This window comes from Paroedura picta, chromosome 1 (genome assembly GCF_049243985.1).
Source record: "Paroedura picta isolate Pp20150507F chromosome 1, Ppicta_v3.0, whole genome shotgun sequence".
Classification (NCBI taxonomy): domain Eukaryota; kingdom Metazoa; phylum Chordata; class Lepidosauria; order Squamata; family Gekkonidae; genus Paroedura; species Paroedura picta.
Window position 1 is genome coordinate 14,778,259 of NC_135369.1, and position 22,569 is coordinate 14,800,827.

At 51.1% G+C, this 22,569-nt stretch overlaps 1 protein-coding gene across 1 annotated transcript; it reads left to right on the top strand.

Moving 5' to 3' along the window:
• The first annotated feature begins 3,373 nt into the window (after nucleotides 1–3,373).
• Nucleotides 3,374–21,402, top strand: ADAMTS4 (ADAM metallopeptidase with thrombospondin type 1 motif 4). The gene is made up of 9 exons (XM_077323050.1): nucleotides 3,374–4,755; nucleotides 8,026–8,349; nucleotides 8,965–9,097; nucleotides 10,076–10,243; nucleotides 11,323–11,609; nucleotides 13,118–13,304; nucleotides 14,558–14,733; nucleotides 18,575–18,750; nucleotides 19,593–21,402. Exons 1-9 carry the CDS (start codon nucleotides 4,135–4,137, stop codon nucleotides 20,005–20,007), a joined length of 2,487 nt encoding a protein of 828 aa, XP_077179165.1. The 5' UTR covers nucleotides 3,374–4,134; the 3' UTR covers nucleotides 20,008–21,402.
• The last annotated feature ends 1,167 nt before the right edge of the window (nucleotides 21,403–22,569 follow it).

A 22,569-nucleotide genomic window follows, 5' to 3' on the forward strand; every position in this document is an offset into this window, starting at 1 on the left:
TCTCGCTCATTGCATGGACTTTTCCGCTCAGGGAATCGTCATCAAATGGGGCAAACCATGGGATGGTGAGCGTGCTGGACGCAAGGCGAGCATCGCCAAAGGGCCAGCAGTCATCATAGGGGCTTGGCATATTTCCATAGATCTTTTATTTCCAGGGACATCTGCTCAAATTTGTTATGTTTCTCAAAGATCCATAGCAGGCCCTCCAGCTGTCTCTAGCAACAGGTACCTGCTTTCTCAAGATGGGTTCTACCGGGTGAAAATTACCCATGTGTAAGGTCACGTGGCCGCGGCCTGCAAACTTTGAAGTGTTTTTTTGAGGGGGGCGGGAAGAATAGTGCCAGCATCACACTGCTGCTCTGAGATCGCTTCTGCTGAAAACCGGAAGTGACATCATGCTTTCCAGGAGAAACTCCAGAATTCACAAGAACTCTTAAACAATCATTTTTTCATGTCCCCACACATCCTGATGTCACGTCCTGTTTCTGCTAGAAGTGACATCAGCTTGCTCGCAGCCCCCCCCTCCCTTCTACCCGTTTTCCTCCTGCTGGCATTTCAAACACCAACCTACAACATCTGGATTTTCCGGGAGCTTGCTTGCCATGGTTAAGAGGCCTGGTAGCCCCGTGTCCACATTACAAATGGAAACCGATCTAACTGCCAGACTTTCTTCATCTGTTCTCCCTCAACAAAGAACCTTGGAGATAAAATATCTGCTTGGTAATCAAGAATGGTTCATCCTCCCACACATGATATACCCCAGAGCTCTTTGGTGGAGGGGAGAAGCCAAAACAATGTAACCAGATTAAAAGCTGTTTACACTGGTCCCTTTAATAGGCTACCAGTGCTTGTCTGGAGGGCAGCCCAAGAAAACTTCCTCAGCAACAAATCTTTTTTGTCTTTTAAGATGATTTGGTGGTTTTTGCTGCAACGGCATGTAAGTCCAATGTATACAGTTGCCTTGAATTCCTCCCAAAAGGATTAGAGAATAGCTTGTTTGGGAAGAGCAAGCAGACAATGAGAAAAGACAACCAGAGCACTGTTAGAGGACAGTGTCATGTGGAAGGTCCCCCAAAATGATCCAATTTAGAAGCCAAGGTGGAGAGAACTCTGCATTGAAGCCGCCTCGGTCTTTAAGTTGCCCAGAACAGTCAGGCCAAGAAGCCGGAAAAGGGAGGATGTAAATTCTAAGAGAGAAACATACAGAGCACGGTTGGACAAAGTTGCCACCCAGGGGCACCTTTAAGACCAGCAGAGTTTAATTCTGGGTATAAGTTCCAATGTGCTGAAAATGTTGCATGCACACGGAAGCTTATATCCAGAATCAAACCTTGTTGGTCTTAAAGATGCCCCTGGCCTCAAAATTTTGTCCTGTTGTTTCAGATCAGCTCAGCTACCCACACAGATTAGTTATGCTAAACTAAGCTGAATTTACATGGAGCTTTTATTCCAATCCCAGAACGATTCAATCCCTGCCGTCTCCACTGAAAGAGATTTCCATTTTGATTTTAGGCAATTTAAATTTTTCCTCTGCAACAAACATGATTGATCCGGAGTGGCCCTACCTTTCCCCCGCGATATCTGGAGTGGATATAACCCTCGATATTTGAAAAATCGGCACGAGGAAGCGTGCAGCTGCCTGCTTTCCCTGAAATAACTTGCTGCCTGGAGCCTCCAACGCTGTAGCAAAGCCCTGATTGGCCAGAACATCAGTTCAAAGACTTCCTGGTTCCCAGGTTGCAAGGCTCCCCCCTTCTGAGCTTCCCTAACCATATGCAGAACACTTTCTGTTTCAGTGGGGGAGGGGGGAATAGAAGAAGACCCGAGTTCAAATCAATCTGAATTCAGCAGGAGCCACAACGGAATAAACAAAGTAAGTGCAGAATCAGCCCTACTTAACTAGGGTTGACAGTGCCTATTCCGCACACATAGATAATGCACTCTAAATGAGTGCATTGAGCTTTGGCAGCTTCTAAAGTGCATTGAAAGTGCATTATCTATTGTGTGCAAAATAGGCCCAGGTCTGGGTAGGTCAATTCCTGGAGATTTTTTTTTCGGGGGGTGGGGGTGGGGAAAGTGAGGTTTGAAAAGCAGGGATGCACTTTAGTGGCCATATATTGACACAGAGCAGGGTGACCAACCTGGGGCTCTCCAGAGGCCCCTGGACTACAATCACCATGAGCCCCTGCTGGCACCCCATTATAGAATCGAACTTCCAAAGGTGCCTTTCCTCCAGTGGTACTGAGCTCTCTTACCCAGAGTCCAGTTGTAATGCCGGGAGATCTCCAGATCTATAGCTTAGCAATCCTATAGTTAGGACCTGTAAGGGGGGGGGGGTCAAGGGGCCATGATGCACAGGCTGCATTTTGTTCTAACAATCCTGTCATTTCCTGGTGCAGATTTAGGATGTGCTGAATGTGTAACCCACACTTGCTCTGCCAAAGTCTGATGAAACCGCAGGGGAAATGACCAAGATCGCAAAAAAGACTTCAATTCCTGTTGACGGTGTGACAATACTGATGCTCTTTAGACATGGTTATTGTCCTGCCCACCCTGAAACAATCCTTGTGGGCTAGTGGTAACCACAGAGGGACTCCCCCCCCCCATGCCACTCCTCGCCATATGGGACAACTTTCCCCGTTGTCAGGTTCACTCCCTACGTTTTGCCACCTGTGCCTTGACTGACCTGGTTTTTAATTTTTGGAAAGGGTGAAGGCACGGAGTGGGACCCCTGGAAGTGCTACCATGTGCTTCATGGATAAACCAGCCCTGCCAGGCTGGGAAACTCCTGGAGATTTGGGGATGCAGCCTGGGGATGGCAGGGACCTAAGTGGGGTACAAGGCCACAGAGTCCCCCCTCCAAAGCACCCATTTTCTCCAGGGGAAGAGATCTGGAGATGAGGCACAATTCCTGGGGATCCCCAGGCCCCTCATGAAGACTGGCGTCCTTAAAGTCGGGGTGGGAATCGTGTCTACAAACAAGCTCGTGTTTCACGATGCAACCTGAGATGGGCAAAGAGGATTTACAAAACAAAAAAGACAAAACGGAAAGCTGCGTCAGTAACCTGCTTTGGCTGACCCATCTGCATCTTTTGAATCCAGGCCAAGCGCCGGGCCGGGCTTCCCACTCGAGCCCCGCTCCCCCCTTTTGTTCTTATTTAGAAGAACGGGAAACAGAAAACCCCAAACTCCGTTAATTTATGTTCCCTCAAACTGCCGCTTGCGTCCTCGATGTGCATCAGCCCACAGGGGGGAAAAAAATGCTGTTACAAAAAAAAAAAAATTGTTCAGCTCAGCCAATCAGGCGAGAGCCAAAAAACAGCTGTTATAAGCAGCCCGGCTGCTTGGACAAGCTACTCTAGAGCCATTCAATAAAAGGAGGAGGAGAGATTAATATATACATACAACACATTTCTCCGTCTCTCTCTCTCTGTCTCTCTCCTTCCAAGCTTTTAAAAGGGTCCCACGGATTATTAAAAAGCGGAAGAGAAAAGGGAGAATTTAAATTGGAATTACGTTGCTATTTTTCCTTGCAGCATCTTTGCATCTAAGCCTTGCTTATTAAAAAGGAAGAAAAAGGGTTTTGTTCTTTTTTTAAAAAGATTCCTGTCTTTCTGAGCGAAAGGACAGCTGAGCTCCATTCTCCTGCGGAGACTTTCGGAAGGCTACGACTGCAGCGGGTGGAAACTAAGGCACAGTCAGTTGGAAAAGACCTGGCCTGGAGCAGGAAAGCAGGGTGGGGGGAGAGTCTGGAAAGAGAATTTTGATTGTTCACTTTCCGAAGCAAAAATAGCAAGGAGGAACTTTGTGTTCGGCCGGTGGAGGGGACGCAAAACTCTGTTTTGTTTTGTTTTTTCCAGATCTGTCTGGCTTCAGACGTGGGGGGCATCCCCCGAGAACGTGCCGAGAAGGGCAGCCTGCAAAGGCATCTATTCATAATTGGCTTTTATTAATAATTGGCTTTTTTATTAATAATTGGCTTTTTTTATCATTGGCATCTAATTTGTTCTTTGGTCTCATCTCAGGGGCTAGGCTTTTACTTTGCAGGAAATTTTCCCCGCCCCCCCAAATTAACTTTTAAATTATTTTGAACGTTTTTTTTCTTAGAATAGAATTAAAAAAAAAATCTTCTCAATGCATCTTCTGTTCTTTGCCACCTGTTGGTCCCTGGTCTCATCGATGGATGACCGGACTCATTTTGGTGGGTACCAGGAAGAAATTGTTTTTCCCGAGAGACTCAACGTCACCTTCAGCCCTGTGGGTCAGGAGAAGGGTGACGTGTCCGAGAACAGCCTGAATGGCATCCAGAACCCTGAAACATTGCTCTCCTACCATCTCCATGTGTTCGGGGAAGAACTGGTCCTCAGTTTAGAGAAAGACCCCAGTTTTTTCTCAGAGGGCTTGACTGTACAATATTTGGGCAGGTCCGGGCAAGCGGTGGACGGTCCCAGCGATCAAGGGACTTACTACACCGGCACCGTCAACTCTGACCCGGAATCCATTGCGGCGGTCAACTTTGACGGGACATCCTTGCTGGGGGTGCTCCAGTACCGCGGTGTAGAGTACCACGTGCAGCCCCTGGAAGGGGGCGTACCAAACACGGCGGGAGGAGTCGGCGCCCACGTGGTGAGGAAGAAGGTGTCGGAGAAAGCGGATGGACCCATGTGCGGTGTCGGGCCCCAGATCCAGGATGCCGTGCCAGCCCCGGGAGGCCAGCCGTTGGCTAAGACGGAGGAGTTCCGCAGGAGAACTAAGGTAGGCGCGTCCACGTGCTGCTTTTAGGAGGACCGGGGATGGCTGGCAGAAGCGCTCGCCAATAATGCGTTTCAGATGCCGCTCGGTTGCGTGTTGATCTTGGCAGTGGATCTTGTCCTCCCAGGGAAAGGAAAAGGCCCTTATTTTAGCTTCTCTGAAGTTCTTCGAGAGACTGTCCTCAGCTAAACTGTGGCAGATGGTGCCCGCTGACCCAGATTGGCGGTAGGGCTGGCTGTTTTGTTCTCCCGAGAGCCAGAAATCCTGGCCTGATACCGGGCAATGCTTGGCGAAGCTGGTGGTTAGCTAATTCCGTCCAGAGTGTGCTCAGCACGAGTTATTCGTTCCTGGCAGGAACTTTTAACGTGGGGAATCTGCACTTAATGTTGACCATAGATATAACAATAATACCTTATGATTAGTTAAAGGTTTCTGGCCTCAAGGACAGCTTCTTTGAGAATCCTCCGAGCTGGCAACCCAGATTCTTTGCAAAACTGAAAAATATGGTGATCTGCAGATGTGAGACAGGATCGGCCTATATTTGACATTATTCCCCCTTTGCAAGTAGGAGAGGTCGGGGGCTCAGGACCTCGTGCTAGAACCCTCCTCTCTGCTAGTTTCCGATGGGAGATCTGGGCCCAGGGGAATCCCAGTAAGAAGCACTCCTTACTGTTTGCAAGCATTGAGAACTGGGTTACCAGCTCTGGGTTGGGAAATACCTGGAGATTTTGGGAGTGGAACCCAAGAAGGACAGGGTTTGGGGAAAGAAGGGACTTCAGTGGAGGATAAGGTCATTCCAAAGCACCCTTTGCTCCCGGTGAACTAACCTCTGTCACCTGGAGAGATCTCCAGCCACCCCCTGGAAGTTGGCAACCTTGGTTGGCAATAGCCCAGTGAGGTAGGACACTAATGTGCAGAACTGGCGAGGGAAGGCCAGCTTGCTGAAATGAATGAATCTGATGTCAAGGAACACTTTCAAAGTGAAGATTTTTCATGTCGGGGATGAGGGCACTGAGCTACTCTGGTTCACGTTTATTTTATGTGCCTTTGGAACCTGTTTCTATCCCCCACTCCTCCCAAGGAGCCCCCTCTCCATTTGATCCTCACAATACCCCTGCAAGGTAGAGACAGTGACCGGCCCACGGCTACCCGGTGAGCTTCAGGACCGAGTGGGGATTTGAATCCGGGTCGCCAAGATGCAGTGTGGTACTGCCACCATCTGATGAGTAGGCCTGGCCCAGTGGTTCTTAACCCCTTAAGGGACCCCTTAAGATGGTTGAGAACCACTGGCCTAGCCTTTGCTTTGGCCACCTGCTCTTCCAGAGCTACCAATCACGCCAATTCCAGGCTGAGAAAATCTTAGAAATTTCGGGGGGTGGAGCTTGGAGAGGGTGGGGCTTGGGGAACGGAAGGAGCTCAGTGGGATGTAATGCCAGAGACTGTCCTCCAAAGCAGGGGTAGTCAACCTGTGGTCCTCCAGATGTCCATGGACTACAATTCCCATGAGCACCTCCCTCCCCTGGTTTCATTCTGCTCAGGCCAGGGGTTCTCTGCACATTCTTTCCGGAGTGTCCCTAGTGGCAAAAGAGCAGGCACAGACGGAACCAAAGGAAGGCCATCCCTACGGCACGGATTTTGCGATTCTTTGTGCTTTTGGGGACTGCTCTCTGCCCTGCCTGGGAGATTGCATCAGCTGGAGGCTCTAACGGAGCATATCTCACAGCTGTGGCCTTTCACCTCCAGCTCTGACGCACACGCCGCAGGGCCGAGGCGAGCATTGACTTCACGGTGTTGCGGGGATGTCTCAGCGCTGAGCGGGGTCAAGGAGACGGCGCCGCCTCCCTCACCCGAGCCCAGGACGGTGCCTGGTCTCCCTTGGCATCCAAGGCGAAGCTGGGTTCGGGCCAGAAGAAGATGCTGCCCCCCACCCTTGAGCTGCTTTGGCTGGCTGCCGGGCCACCAAACGACAGGGAGAGTTCGCGGAATTGGCTAGCCCCCATGCTGTCTGTAGACGCCAGGCTGTCAAGGCATTCCCTCTCCCACTGCCTCTGAGACGTTATTAATCCTCCTTTTTGAGGTGGAGGCCCTGGATTTCGCATGCGGTGGGGCCAGCCTCTGGGAGGGGCCTGGTGTCATAGGGTTGACAGTCTCCAGGGGCGCCTGGAGCTCTCCCGGAATTCCAACTAATCTCCCATGCGACAGATCAGTTCCCCTGGAGAAAATGGCTTCTCTGGAAGATGGGATGTAGGGCACTATGACCAGGGCTACCAACTCTGGGTTAGGGAATTCCAGAAGATTAGCGGTGGAGACTAGGGATGATAATGATAAAGATAATTAAGAAAATGGGCCTATTGTGGTCTATTGTGTTTTTATTTGGTTTATGTGTTATGCTGTGTGTTATATACTGTATTTTATAGGGCTTTATATTTGTCAGTCACCACAAGCCAGCTCGCCTGGGAGTGGCGGAATAGGAGTCTAACAATAAACAAACAAACAAACATCTTTTTTGGGTACCTCACTTTTAAAGATAGCTGTTTTTTTATACTCTGCTTTTCACTGCCCGAAGAAGTCGAAAAGTGGCTTCCAAACACCTTTCCCTTCCTCTCCCCACAAAAGACACCCTGTGAGGTAGGTAGGGCTGAGGGAGCTCTGAGAGATCTGCCCTGAAAGACCAGGTCCAAGGGAACTGAAATTGGTCCAAACACCATCCCCTCCCTCTTCCCACAACAGACACCCTGCGAGGTAGATGAGACTGAGAACACTGAAAGAACTTGAACTGATGCAAGGTCACCCAACTGGCTGCATGTGGAGGAGTAGGGGATCATACCTGGTTCTCCACATTACTATAGAGGTTACTATACTACAGAATGCAGCCTCACAAGCAGCCATTTTCTTCATGGGAACTGATGAAAGTAATCTCGAGATCAATTCCAAGAAATATCCAGGCCATACCTAGTGGTTGGCAACCTTACTTTATGCCTGGTGAGGTCCTTCCCTTTCCTAAGCCCAACTGCCCTCAGGCTCCACCCTCAAACCTCCAGGGATCTCCCAACCAGGCCCTCAAACTTCCAGGGATCTCCCAGAATTCCAGCTGATCTCCGGACCACAGAGATCCGTTCCCCTGAAGAAAATGGCTGCCTGGAAGGGAGGACTCTGCGGCATTATAGCAAACCACGCCCTCCTCAGGCTCCACCCACAAATCTCCAGGGATTTCTCAACTCAGTTGGCAACCCAGACCCATTCGACTAACAGCAACCCATCTTTTCCCCGCAGAGGTCTACTTCTGTCACGCACTACGTGGAGACGCTGGTGGTGGCCGATGAAGAGATGGCCCGTTTCCACGGAGCCGGCCTGAAGCGCTACCTGCTCACCATCATGGCCGCCGCCGCCAAGTTCTTCCGCCACCCCAGCCTGAAGAACCCTGTCAATCTGGTGGTGACCAGGCTGGTGGTCATCGGCCAAGCCAAGGACGGGCTGGAGGTGTCCTCCAACGCCGCGGAGACCCTGCGGAACTTCTGCCGGTGGCAGAAGGGCCTCAACACCCTCGACGACGAGGACCCCGAACACTTTGACACGGCGATCCTCTTCACCAGAGAGGTGTGTTTGTGGAGTGCATTTGTCAATTATTGATTTACTTCATTTATACCCTGCCTTTCTCGCCACTGGGGACCCAAAGGGCTTTTGTCCTTCTCCTTTCCTTTCCCTTATCCCACTCCCTCCCCTCCCTTCCTCTCCTTCTCCTCCCCCCTCTTCACCTCCTCATCTTTCCTCTCTCTCCCCCCCCCCGCGCTCCTCTCCTTCATTTTATCCTCACAACAACCCTGTGAGGTAGGCTAGGCATAAAGAGCATGACTGCCCCAAGGTCCCCCAACAAACTCCCATGGCAGAAGTGGGGATTTGAACCTGGCTCTCCCAGATCCTAGTCAGGTGTGCTATGTCACATTAGCATAGATGTCTAAATTATGCATGCATATGTTGCATGCGTTAGAGAGTGGAAGCAGCTGGGCATCTTCACTCCAGGTGCTGTTTGATGGGATCCAGTGATGCCATCTATTCTTATTTAAATGAGCCTTTTTAGCTCCGCCCTCTTCCGTCTCTGGCCACACCCCTTCTTTAAAGAAACCACCACTTTCAGCAAATTATGATGTGCCACCATACTGTATTGTCCCAAGCGTTTCTCTTTTACATCACGTGTCTCTGTTTTGTCGGCAGGATCTCTGTGGGCGGGACAGCTGTGGCACTCTGGGGATGGCCGACGTGGGCACCGTCTGTGACCCGGTGCGCAGCTGTTCCATTGTGGAAGACGATGGGCTCCAGTCTGCCTTCACCGCAGCGCATGAACTCGGTACGGGATGCATGGGTTGTTCCACCTGGGGTCAGCATCGAGGGTCAGCCACAGGGATAAACAGCTTTAAAAGGGGATTAGACAGATTCATGGTGGATAAGTCTGTCCGAACCTCCACATTCAGAGCCACTTAAGCCTCTGAATCCCATAGTCAGGAGGCGATATCAGGGGAAGGCCTCGGCCTCTCTGTCCTGTTGCTGGCCCTCCAGAGGAACTGGCTGGCCACTGTTTCAGAGTCAGAATGCTGGACTGGATGGACCCCCACTGGTCTTATCCAGCAAGGCTTGTCAGGAGAAGTCATCCTCTCTGCTCTGTTCTGGGCCTTCCAGAGGAACTGGTTGGGTCCACTGTATGAGACAGGAGGCTGGACTAGGTAGTCCCCTGGTCTGATCCAGCAGGGCTCTTCTTATCCATCTGTGGATAGCCCACTGCGGACCAGAGAAGTATGGATCACCTGTCCCCACCAGGAATGGACGATTGCTCCAAAGGCTCCCGCTATATCATTCCCAGAAATCTCACCAAACTACAATTAGAATCCTAGAATCATAAGAGTTGGAAGGAACCTCCAGGGTCATCTAGTCCAACCCCCTGAAGGATGCAGGAAATTCACAACTGCCTCCCAACCCACAGTGACCCCAATTCCATGTCCAAATAATGCCCCTCCCAAGAAAGAAAGAAAGAAAGAAAGAAAGAAAGAAAGAAAGAAAGAAAGAAAGAAAGAAAGAAAGAAAGAAAGAAAGAAAGAAAGAAAGAAAGAAAGAAAGAAAGAAAGAATCCCTGGCCAGTCTAGTCTGGAGGACATTTGCCTTCTAACCCCAAAATTCCTAAGATTCATTGCAAGGCGGGTGGATCCAGGTCAAACCCGGAGAAGGGCAGGGCTAGGGGAGGGGAGAGACCTCGGTACAACACAGTGGCACAGAGCCCACCCTCCAAAGCAGGAGCTGACCTCTTCCTCCTCTCCTTGCCCCCCATGTTAAGGTCACGTCTTCAACATGCTCCACGACAACGACAAGCACTGCAAAGACCTGAACAAGGAAACCGGCGCCAACCACATGATGGCCTCGGTCATGACCCCCGTCGACCCCGACGAGATGTGGTCCCCCTGCAGCGCCCGCTTCATCACCGAATTCTTAGACAACGGACACGGTACGGTCTCGCCTTCCCCGTTCGCTCCCGGTTGGGCCTCCTTGGCAGCTATGGCCAGACAGTGCGTGCGCACCGTTAATGCTTAACACACTGGCAGCAGTATTCTTCCGGGGGGGGGGGGGATAAACATGTGCCTTTGTAGGAAGCTGCGTAAATAGGAGCCAGTCCCTGAAGATGAGATCTGCTGTTCTTTTCACCTTCGTCTTTCTGGCCCCTTATTCTCACCAGCAGCATCTGCTCCCTATGCTGCTTTACCCTCCTCTCTTCCTTATAATACTTTGAAGGTTGCCAGCTCCTGGGAGGAGATTATGGGGTTAGATCAGGAAAAGGGCAGGATTTGGGGAGGGAAGGGACTTCAGTAGGGTATTATGCCGTGGACTAGGGTTGGGCGCTTCGGCGTCCAAAGTGGCCGTTCTTGCCCAAAGCAGCCAGGTGCAGAGCTCTGTCCCTGTGTGTGTGCGCCCACCACCACCCCTTCGTCCGCGCATCCCCCCCCCCCCGCACCGTGGCGCTGTCTGCTTCAGGTGCCAATGGCCGCTTAAGATGCCCAAGCGCCCAACCCTACTGTGGACCGAGTGAGAAATTGAACTGTAGGACTCACTGCCCGCGAAGGCAGGGCCACGGACAGGAATAGCTTTGAGAGGGAATCAGAAAGATTCATGGTCCATCGGTGGCTATGTTCCATGGGGAGGAAAGAGAACCTCCCCATTCAGAGGCAGTCATCCTCCGGAACCCAGAGCTAGGAGGCAATGTCAAGGGAAGGACTTGGCCTCTAATCCTTCTTTGTTGGCCCTCCAGAGCAACTGAGACAGGATGTGGGACTAGACCAGGGGTAGACAAACTGTGGCCCTCCAGATGTCCATGGACTACAATTCCCATGAGCCCCTGCCAGCACTTGCTGGCAGGGGCTTATGGGAATTGTAGCCCATGGACATCTGGAGGGCCGCAGTTTGACTACATCTGGACTAGACTGACCACTAGCCTGACCCAGCAGAGCTCTTCCAAGTTCTTTTAACATGAGTGAGCTCAGCTAAGCATTGCCCTCAGCTAACACCCCCCTTCCTTTTCTGCCCTTGCAGGCCACTGCCTCCGAGACAAACCGCACGAACCCCTGCGCCTACCAGCTACCTTCCCCGGCAGCGAATACGACGCAGACCAGCAATGCCAGCTGAGTTTCGGGGCAGACTCGCGCCACTGCCCCAACCTCCACCCGCCATGCGCCTCCCTGTGGTGCACGGGCCGGATTAACGGGCAGTTCATGTGCCAGACCAAATACTTCCCCTGGGCCGACGGGACCCCCTGTGGCCAAGAGAAGAGCTGCATGAAGGGGCAGTGCATCAGCAAGACGGAGCTGAAGTCCTACAATGTGAGTAGGCCCACTGGCGGCCATCGGGGGGAGCCAGCGGGTCCCATCAGATCTCGAAAGCTAAGCGGGACCGACCCCAGCTAGTGTTCGGATGGGAGATCTCCAAGCATTTGGGTGGAGGTCCTCCAAGGAACACTAGGGGTCATGACGCAGAGGCAGGCAATGGAAAACCATCTCCAATGTCCTTTGTCCAGCTGCTAGACAATCCTCGGATCACCATATATGATAAAATAAATATAGTGATAGTCCAACTATCCCAGGGTATGCAGAATACATATCTGTTGTGGGACTGTTGTTGATCCTGGCCCCCCTCTCTCTGTCACAGACACACGCGGAGACACAGACTCCTTCCTCCCTCCCTCTCCTTCCTGGTCCCTCCCCCTTCACTCTTTGACACACACACACACACACACTTCTTCCCCCCCCCCCCCACTCCCCTATTGTCTCTCCCACCTACCTCTCCTTCCTGGTTCCTCCCTCACACACACACACACACACACACACACACCCTTCCCCCTCCTTATCTGTTGTGGCCCTCCACTGGCAGTGTGGCTGAGCCCCAGCTATGAGCCTCAGAGCTCTGCTGTGACGTCTACCTTCTTCCCAGGCCGGGCCCGCTCTCCGGAGGGTGGGACCAGCTGGGGAAGACGGGCACTAATGCAGCAGAGCTCTGAGGCCCAGCTCTGATCCTTGCAGCTCTGCTGCTGCAGCCGCCATCTACTGGCACACTCTCTAAGGTGAGACAACCGACATCATGTCCGTTATCATTTCCGTTTTAGGGAGTGTGCCTGTAGATGTGTTCCACATCGATAAATGGGGGGGGTGCGAGATGGAGGAGAAGAAAGAAAGGTGAAACCTATCAAAGTTTGCAACATTCAAACTGTGGCGAGCTGCAAATCCAGCTCACTGTATCCAGTTGGTGCAACCCAGATGACGTACGTGTAGACAAAAATTGACACCACTGGGTTTAGTGGGAAACAGCAAGTTACAAATTCCTCCTTTCTCACCAAATGGCTTTGAAAGCTTTTTGTCTGCATAGCCTTTAATTGGCTGTTTAAAAGACAGAATCTATAACAAATCACAGCCCAAGTTGCTGGATAACCACCAGAGTAGTCACATGTACCTACACATGAGCTACTTCTCCACATGCAGCACAACCAGGTCAGGCCCAGGGGTGGTTTCATTTTTAAAAATTGTTCCCAGCAAGCCAGAATGTAGCACAACATGGAATGGATTGGGTTACTCGTCTTACATTTCTAGTTGTGAGTTTTTGTTTTTTTCACACGAAGGAGCACATGTGGTCTGAAGGGCCATGAAAGGACCCTATCACCTGCTTGCATTCCTAACAGAGAAGGGGTTGAGGTTAGGATCTTTCTCACTGATGAGCTAATGTTCTGCTTGCAGGGTGCCGGGTGGATAACTCCTGGGGTTTCTTATGGCTTTATTCTTTCAGGCACATCATGTTTTTTGTCCTCTCTCTTCCCCCCCCCCCTCCTACCTGCCTGCAGATTCCCACTAATGGTGGCTGGGGGCCCTGGGGCCCATGGAGAGAATGCTCCCGCACCTGTGGAGGAGGAGTGCAGTATTCCTCTCGGGAGTGTGACAAACCAGTCCCACGCAACGGTGGGAAATACTGCGAGGGAAAGCGCACCCAGTTCCGCTCTTGCAACGTGCAGGATTGCCCAGAAGGCAACGGTAAGAAAAATCCCATGTTTAAAACTTCTGTTTCATAGGCAGCTTGCAAAACCTGAGCGTAGTAAAAAGACTTTAAAGCACAAAACAGTTTTGTTGATCTCTCTCAGTGCCGAGTTCAGGAAAGGCAGCCCGTAAATTTAAGAAATGAACACACAAACACAATGCAAAATGCCGGAAGAGTAGTTGTGTTCATCCACTGCAGTACAAAAAAAGGCTTATAGTATGTTAAAAACAACACAGATTTAATATGGCATATGTTTTCAAGGGATAGATGCAATATCTGAAGAATCTGACCCTTTTTCTAAAGGCAAGGTTATGCCTTTAAGGTACCACAGAGCTTCTTGTTAAGTTCAGGAATCAAAGAAACATAGAGTTGGAAGGGACCTCCTGGGTCATCTATTCCAACCCCCTGCACTATGCAGGACACTCACAACCCTATCATTGACACTGTCACCTGCCACCCCCTTGAGCCTTCACAGAATCAGCCTCTTCGTCAGATGGGTATCCAACCTGTTTAAAAATCTCCAAAGATGGAGAACCCACCACCTCCCGAGGAAGCCTGTTCCACTGAGGAACCGCTCTGACTGTCAGGAACTGTCAGGAATGGCTCGAGATGGACAACTGCAAGGCCATATTCTCTAATGGTGCCTTACCTGCTGCCTGTACTAAGTCTCTGAGCAAGCAGGAGTCCTGATTTCCATCTTGCTCTTACAGAACATATCATTTTTTTTAAACAGAGTTCCCCAACGTGGTGCCTGTGATGCCCGCGAATGCTTCTCTTGGTACCCACCAAGCTTTTCAGAAAGTGAGCGGAGCCATTAAAGAGGCAAGGCTTGTTAATGGCTCCCCTCATTCAAACGAAAAGGTTTCTCGTGGCTGCAAAATAGGGAGGGAAGTATCGCATTTGGCTCCACATTCCGTGGCGGCCATTTTGCCCCTGGCAGCCATTTTGTGGTGGTGCTCTCCACTCCCTCTCAAAACTCCACTCACTCAAAAAGATTGGGATGGCCTTGGTCTCGAGGATGGCCAAACTGTGCCTCTCCAGATGCCCGTGGACTGCAATTACCATGAGCCCCTGCTGCTGGCAGGGGCTCATGGTAATTGTAGTCCACGGGCACCTGGAAAGCCACAGCTTGCTCCCCCCCCCAGATACGTTTTTCAAGAACCTCAGCTCCCATTTTACAACCTCCATCCACGTTGTCCCTGAAATATGGTCCTCCGTCGTCTTGACTCATCTGGACGTTTCCTTCCAGCCCTGACCTTCCGAGAACAGCAGTGTGCCGCTTACAACCACCGAGAGGACATGTTTAAGGGCTACCCTGCGCCCATGGACTGGGTGCCCCGCTACAGTGGCGTGGCTGAACGGGACCAGTGCAAGCTGACCTGCCAGTCCTACGCCTTGGGCTACTACTACGTCTTGGAACCAAGGGTGAGTGTTGCTGTGGAGACCAGGCCCCCACTCCCGGAGGAGACTTTTAAAGTGGGCTATCCAATGAACACACTCGGCACAAAACCTTTGGGCATCTGGATGCCACACACCTAGACCAGTTAGAATAATAGAATCTTAGCGTTGGAAGGGACCTCCTGGGTTGTCTAGTCCAGTGGTCCCCAAACCCCGGTCCGGGGACTGGGACCGGTCCGTGGATCAGTCAGTACCGGGCTGTGGCTCCTCCTCGTCCTCCTCCCCGGCTGGTGCCTCGGGGGCTGCCCTGCCACTCTGCCGCTGGCTCACCTTTGGTGCTCTCCAGCAGCCGCCATGGCTGGGACTCCCCCTTGGTGTGACACTGTGCAGCTGCTGCTGGCAGGGCCCCCCAGCGGGTGGCGGGAAGTCAGGGGCACCAGTGAGAAAGCAAGTGGAGCAGGGGCTCAGGCGGTGGTGGTGACGTCCCTCGGCAAAAGACTACCCCCTACCCGGGCCTCAGTAAAATTATCAAATGTTGACCGGTCCCTGGTGATAAAAAGGATGGGGACCACTGATCTAGTCCAACCCCCTGTTGGCAGGGTACAAATAAATGACAGAACAAATGAGTTAAATGTTCCATTTGGGTGCCAATCCCAAATCTTGGGAATTGTGTAGTAAGAATGTGGTTAGAATTCACAGAACTAGTTTTTTTATAAATTATTTATAATTTTGGGATGGTTCACAACAATTTAATGTTTAAAACCACAGCACAATAAAAGCATAATGCTCTGGACTTGAAGGCTGTGGTGAGGATCAATTAAACCAAAAAAAGCAGGCTGTGCTCCATTCTCATCGGATCTCGGATGCTAAGCAGGGTCAGCCTTGGAAGTCCAGATTTCCAGCGCAGAGGCAGGCCATGGCAAGCCACCTCTGAACGTTCCCTAGCCTTGAAAACCTCACTAGGGGTTGCCAGACGTTGGCTGCGACCCGGACTGCAAAAAAGTAAAAATATGAACGGATGGGTCACGGTTAGGTCAGTTGTGAAACCTTGACAATTGGCACCGGGAGATAAATGTGTAACTCATTTCCCTCCAGATGTTCTGTCAGGGGTTAGCAGGGGAGGGAAACACGGAGGAAGGAGGAAGCAGCTAGGAGTGCAGAAATAACAAGCGAGGAGTTCAAGAATCGGGTTGGCTGTTTGGGGGAAGATTTGGGGAATGAGAGGAGGAGGAGAAGTAGAAGGGAGTGAAGCCCCAGCGAGTGGAGACTGAACCCAGATCTCTTCTTCTGCTCATAAAGCACAAGCTTTCCAACCCAATGGCCCTTGGAAAAATCGGTGGACATCTGGAGTGCTATTAAAAGGTTAAATAGCAGTGCAGGACAGGGGTTCGAGAGCTGCCATAGGAGCTCAGAGGCTTCAGGTTCAAATCCCCAGAGAGCTCACTGGCTGATATTGGGTTAATCTCGCTGTTTTGGCCTAACCAACCTCACATATTTTTGCTCCTTGGCGAAGGAGGCAGTGATAAAAACTGAAAAAAAGTAGCTTGGGACTTGATTTGTGGGGGGGAGAATGGCAAGGGGGAATCAGTCTTTCTCCCTGTGCTGTTTTCCCAGTATCAAACGTCTCGGTGGAGTGGCTGTTTGCCCCACTGGAAAAACTGTGCAGATGTTTTGTGTCTTCCTAAAGGGAAAAATAACAGGTTCATGGGGATGCCAGTTCTGCATTGGGAAATATTTAAAAATTGCAGGCTTTGAAAGAAGGAGGGACTTGCATGGTAGCATTCCATACGAGTCTGCTTTTCAAAGCAGCCATTTTTCTCCAGCAGAACTGATTTCTTGCCTCCTGGAGATCAAAATTGCAGGCCTACAGCGATCACCCAGAGCAGGCTTTTGCAACCAGGGTTTCATGAAATCCTGGGGTTTCTTGATAGTCCTGGAAGGGTTTCCTGAATGGGTGGGACTTCATTAATTTCTCTATATATATTTTAAACATTTATCAGGTTATATGATCATATCTGGTCATGTTGCCCCCACCCCGCCAAAAATGGCCAATGATGGGCCTGGAGGGGGTGGGAAGGGGAGGGTCCCTGGGTGGGCATGTCCACAGCTCTGCTTCCCAACCGTGTTCTGCATGATCACACCACTTCTGGAGTTTCTTGAAGCCTGAAGAAGGTTTCAGAGGGTTCTCAAAGGTAAAAAAGATGAGTAAGGCTGACCTAGTGGTTAGAGTCTAACCACTAGGTAAGCCTTTCTCAACCTTTTTACCATTAAGAAACCCCTGAAATATTCTTCAGGCTTCGAGAAACCCCAGAAGTGGTGTGATTGTGTAGAACACGGTTGGGAAGCAGAGCTGTGGACATGCCCACCCAGGGCCCCTCCCCTTCCCACCCCCTCCAGGCCCATCATTGGCCATTTGGGGTGGTGGGGGGCAGGTCAACATGACCATATATGGTCATATCACCTGATAAATGTTTATCAAATCAAAAAAATATATAGAAAATTAATTAACTCCCACCCATTCAGGAAACCTTCCCTGTCAAGAAACCCCAGGGTTTCATGAAATCCTGGTTGAGAAACCCGGGACTAAACAAATGGATGACAACTCAGCAGGAGGATGAATAAACGAAGAAAGAAAAACACTTGAGTGTAGGCTTCCAAATTCAGCTGTGATAAGCATTACTTGTTAATTCAAAACAGCAGCTGGAATGGCTGAAAACCACACCGGTTAAGGTGGTTTTTCAATAGACTTCCTCAGCAGCTTCTATCTCAAAACACAACAATAAAGATAAATTCCACAGTAATGTTATAGGGGACCTAGTCTACAAAAAGGACACCGTCTATAAAGTGACTTTCGGTCTACCGCAGAAGATTACTGTGGGATTTGTCCTTATTGTTGTGTTTTGGGGTATTGGCTGCTGAGGAAGTCTAGCAAAAAAACAACTTAACCGGCGTGGCTTTCCAGCCATTATTTTGAATAAGCATGTAATGCTTATCACAGCTGAACTGGAAACCTATACTCGGTGTTTTTTGTTCTTGGTTTATTAAACCGCCTGTAGGGTGCCAACCCTATCTCTTGTGCTGCGTCCCCAGTCAGAATCAAGAGCCCCGCAGCTGCCTTTTTGCCAATAAGAAAAGCTTAACAGTCCTGTTTGTGCATTTCCCAGCTCTTCGTTGACTTTGATTTCATGTAGCAGCAGGAAAGAGCAAGAGTCCAGGAACATCTTAAAGTCTAACCATATTTGTGGCGAGGGAGGAGCTTTGGCGAGACACTGCCCACTTCATTTGAAATCAGTGACTCACGAAAGTTCCTCCCCCTACAACAGATTTGGTTAGTCTAGGTGCTACTGAATTCTTGCAACTGCTACTGACAGACTAATGCAACTACTCATCCTGATTTGACCTCATGGGTGAGCGCGTGTTGAAATGCCAGAAATTAGGGGAGAGGGAGAGAGCTGGAAAAGGGAACAGATTTCCGCACAAGCTTCTGCAGGAGTTTTCAGCGTTCTGCAGGGCCTGCAAAACGGAGCTCTTCCGCCAGGTCATTGGATGAGGCTGGGACACAAGGTCAATCTGCCCCGCCCCCCCACTATAGCATCTATAGCAGCAGTAGCGAAGAGCAACTGGCACCCTTTATCTCCCCCCCTAGGATGGGTATTGGGGGCGGGCTAGTTTTGGTTTATGTGTTTTTGCTGTATCTTGGTTTATTGTGTTTAAGTATGTTTATTGTTTTTCTGTGATTTTATCAAATGTTTTTTTACTGGGGTTCTTATCTGCTGTAACAAACCTCGAGTCTTCGGGGAGAGGCGAGTAACAAATATAACAACAATAATAAAAAGTTCCAGGCTAACTCAAACTTACTCCGTTCTAGGTGGTCGACGGAACGCCCTGTTCCCCCGAAACGACCTGGGTCTGTGTTCAGGGACGCTGCGTCCATGCCGGCTGTGACCGCGTCATCGGCTCTAAGAAGAAGTTCGACAAATGCATGGTGTGCGGAGGGGACAACTCACGGTGCACCAAGACCTACGGTGCCTTCACGAAGCCCAGGTGAGTGGCGCTCTTTTCAGGTGTCGTTGGGAAGGAGAAAGCATTCGGCCAGGTTCAAAATGGCCAGCAGTGCCCTTAGCCAGGTACAGGCGGAAAGGACACCTCAAGTAAGCGCTCCCATCAAAAAGCAAATCAATATTCAAGCATTTTCCCATGGTACAGAGAGTTTTCTACTAGGCAAGAATGCTCCTTTCACCAGGGACCAAACCACTGTGAGCAGAAGGGATCCACAAGATGCAGCATGGTGTAGTGGTTAAGAGGGGCGGCCTCGAATCTGGAGAGCTGGGTTTGATTCCCCACTCCTCTACATGCAGCCAGCTGACCTTGGGCCATTGCCCAGTTCTATAAGAGCTGGTATCAGAGCAGTTCTTGATGAGCTCTCTCAGCCCCAACTACTTCACAGGGTGTCTGTTGCGAGAAGAGGAAGGGAAAAGTGTTTGCAAGCTGCCTTGGGGCTCCTTCCAGCAGTGTAAAGCAGGGTATTAAAAATCTACTCTCTTCTTGTGTACAGTGCACTGACATAGAAATTTGTACGAAATCTTGTCAGATATTGAAAGCAAATCCAGGTTGGCCCTGATTAGACTTTCGAGGGGAGACCACCAAGGAGGTCCAGATCTCTGCTAATCTTAGCATAATTCCACACAATTACAATTCTCCATGGTGTGATTATTGCTGCTTCTGATGCACTTCCTTCCATGGCCCACTCTGGAGTCTAGCTGTAATCCCAGGAGTCCCCCAGCCACCACCTGGAAATTGTCAACTACCCCTTCCATAGTTCTTTCCCTCAAGGGTGCCAAGATATTCTCCTCAGTTTCTGACACGTCTTGCCTTCTGCCCCTCAGGTACGGCTACAACGACGTGGTGACCATCCCGGCGGGAGCCACCAACATCCTGGTCCGCCAGAACAGCGGCTCGGACTCTTCCAACGATGGCGTCTACTTGGCCCTGCGCCGGCAGGACGGCTCCTACGCCCTCAACGGCAAGTACGTCCTCGTGCCTTCCGAGCAGGACGTCCACATCCAGAAAGGGGTGACCCTGCGCTACAGCGGGGCCACCAAGGCCACGGAAGTCATCACAGGGCGTGGGCCGCTGAAGGAACCCCTCACGCTGCAAGCTTTGGTAGTGACGGACCAGAGGGCCCCTCGCCTCAAGTACACCTTCTTCGTCCCCAAGCGCGCCAAGAGTCCGTCGAATCAGTGGCTGAAGCAGAGGGCCCGCATCTTAGAGGTCCTGAGGAACCAGCGAGGCCGCAAATAAGAGCCGTGAGGCGATTCAGGGCAGGCCTCGTGGGCCATCCCGGGCCCTTCTCAACCGCAAAGTGACGGGTTTTTTTGAGGGAAGAAAGGGGCCCGGAGGCAGACTCTTCCAAAGATGACAAACTGCGCCAAACCAGCAGTACAAGGGGTCCTAACTAGTATCACCGTTGGGGTTTTGTCGTTGTTGTTTTAAGGTTAACAAACAGGTACCATATTGGCCCCTGCTTGACAGCTTCCAGTTTCTCTGGGCCCTTCTAGAACTTTCCGCAGCTTGCCGGACTTTTCTCCTTTGGGGGGACCCCCAACCTGGTTATGCCTGGCAATGCAGAACGTTAACCAAGCGGTCCCTCAGAGGCCTACGGAGGACGCTGCTCACATGGATGATGCTGGCTTTCCAGGCCTGCCTGCTTCCTCCCTGAGGGGAATGAGAGACTTTGGGGACGACCAAACCAGGCTTTAGAAAGAAACGGAGGGAAAAGGAGAATGAGAAATCTCTCTTGTGCTCGAGCCCGGCTTGACCAGAAAGGCTGGTTTGCGGCCCACGAGCACAAAGGGAGACCGAAGCGCTCAGGCAGCACGGCTGGAAGGATTCCATTTTGGCTAGTTGTAACTTTCGAGAGGCCTGGTCCCACGATGCATTGCGGCTGTGCCGTTGGCTCGGACTGGCTCCTGACCACACCTCTACTGTATTTATTATCGGATTTATTTATTGGCCATCCTGGATATGCAGAGCATGACTTGTGGGGAGGTTTTCTGCCTTTTCTTCTTCTTTCAAAATGCCCTCACCACATCTTGGCAGAGCCACGGCTCACGTTTTCTGGGGCAGCCAAGAAATGTGCTAGAGAGAGTCTACCTCGGCCCACGAGCACTGCCTCCTTTCCCCTCCCAAAGTAACTCTTCCCCCCGCCCTTTAAGGGCTGCGGTCTCCCGATCAGCCCCAGCCACGCCTCTCTGGTGTTTTGGCCCATGTGCGCTTTTTCTGGTGGCCGTGCGCCTAGGCACCATAGAAATTACAGGCCTGGCCTTGAGGGTAGCCGGTTCCCAGGCCTCACCCTGAAGACGCTGGACTCCGGCCCTCCCTCTTCGTACTGCCAAGAGGGAGGGGAAGGGCTCAGGCCTTTTGCCGGCAGGGCCAGCGAGATCCCCAGTGTGCACGCTGAGAAATTTCTCTCTCGCGCGCGCTGTCTCTTTTATTTTTATTTTTGGCTTTGAGAATCTTTTGCTTGGGCTGGTTCCAAATAAGGCAGGCGGCCAGCAGAGTCAGGAACCCTAACGTGAGGGCCGGACACAGCTCTCCACAGATGTAGAGGGAGAGTAAGCCTGGATCTTGCAAGGCGGCGGCAGCTAAATGAAACCCTTTTCTGCTGAGAAAGACAATGAAAGGGTGTTTGTGTATGGGGGGGGGGGGGGGGAAGGGAGGGAGGAGAGCTGTGCTCAGCTTGCAAGCCGAAAAAGGGGAGCAAAAGTTTAGCCGCCCAAGGAGTAGGAAGAAGCAACCAGTCTGCTGCTTGTGCTGCCTCTGAGGGGGAAAGAATTATTGTGGTGTGAGGCCCACTGCTAGGAGATACAGGTCTGAGTAGGCAACACAGCAGAGGTGGCCAAACTGTGCCTCTCCAAATGTCCGTGGACTACAATTCCCATGAGCTCTCCTGCCAGTGCTGGCAAGGCCTCATGGGAATTGTAGCTCATGGGCATCTGAAGGGCCACAGTTTGGCCACCCCTGAATACTGGTTTTGATGGACAAAGGGTCTGATTTGTTAGCTTTGTGGGAATACATTGATAAGGGAACGGAAAGGAGGCAGTCCTTGCAGGCTCTTCTCCCTGCTGGAACAAAGGAACCTTCATGGGGATTCTCTGCCAAGAATCAAAGAAATATCTTTGTGTGCGCCAAATCTGCCTGTTCGCTCCCTGGAGGGAGGGAATATATTTAACCCACCCCCCTCCGTAGAGCCGGAGGGGCCCTTCCCCTTGCTTCGTTATGATCTGGATCTCCACCCCACACCCAAAAAAACCCAAAAACATTTGCACCAAACTGCGAGGGGAAGGAGCGACATCCGCAAGTGTAATAATTTAATTAAGTTATAATTTAAAGGGAGAGGGGCAATGGCCAGGAACCCGAGGTGAGCCCCCCCCCAGGGGGGTGGGGTGGGGTGGGGGTCAGAGGGAAAAATTTTGCCACCCATTTCTGTATAAACAGCTTGTTAATATTTAGTAACGATGGTTGAGAGTCGGATTTTGTTGTTGTTTTTAAATAATAAAACTCTGCCAGGTTTATTTAATGCTATTTATAAAACCAGCTCTTGGGTGCCGTGTGTTTCTTCCGGTTTAAGCGGACGTATTAGCAGCCCGGCTACGGCGCGGTTTTGGGGAGGGTTGGGATTTGAAAGGGAAACTTGTGAAAGCGAGGGAAAATAGAGCCAGCAGTGCGGGGCCCGCAGCCCTCGGCTCAAGCCGTTGTGGCCCCAGCCTGCCTCGCCCATGGTTGCCCCGTTCGGTCCCCACCATCACCCATTAAAAGATTTCGGTGGAAGTCACTGGTGGGTTTGAACGTTCTCCACGATGC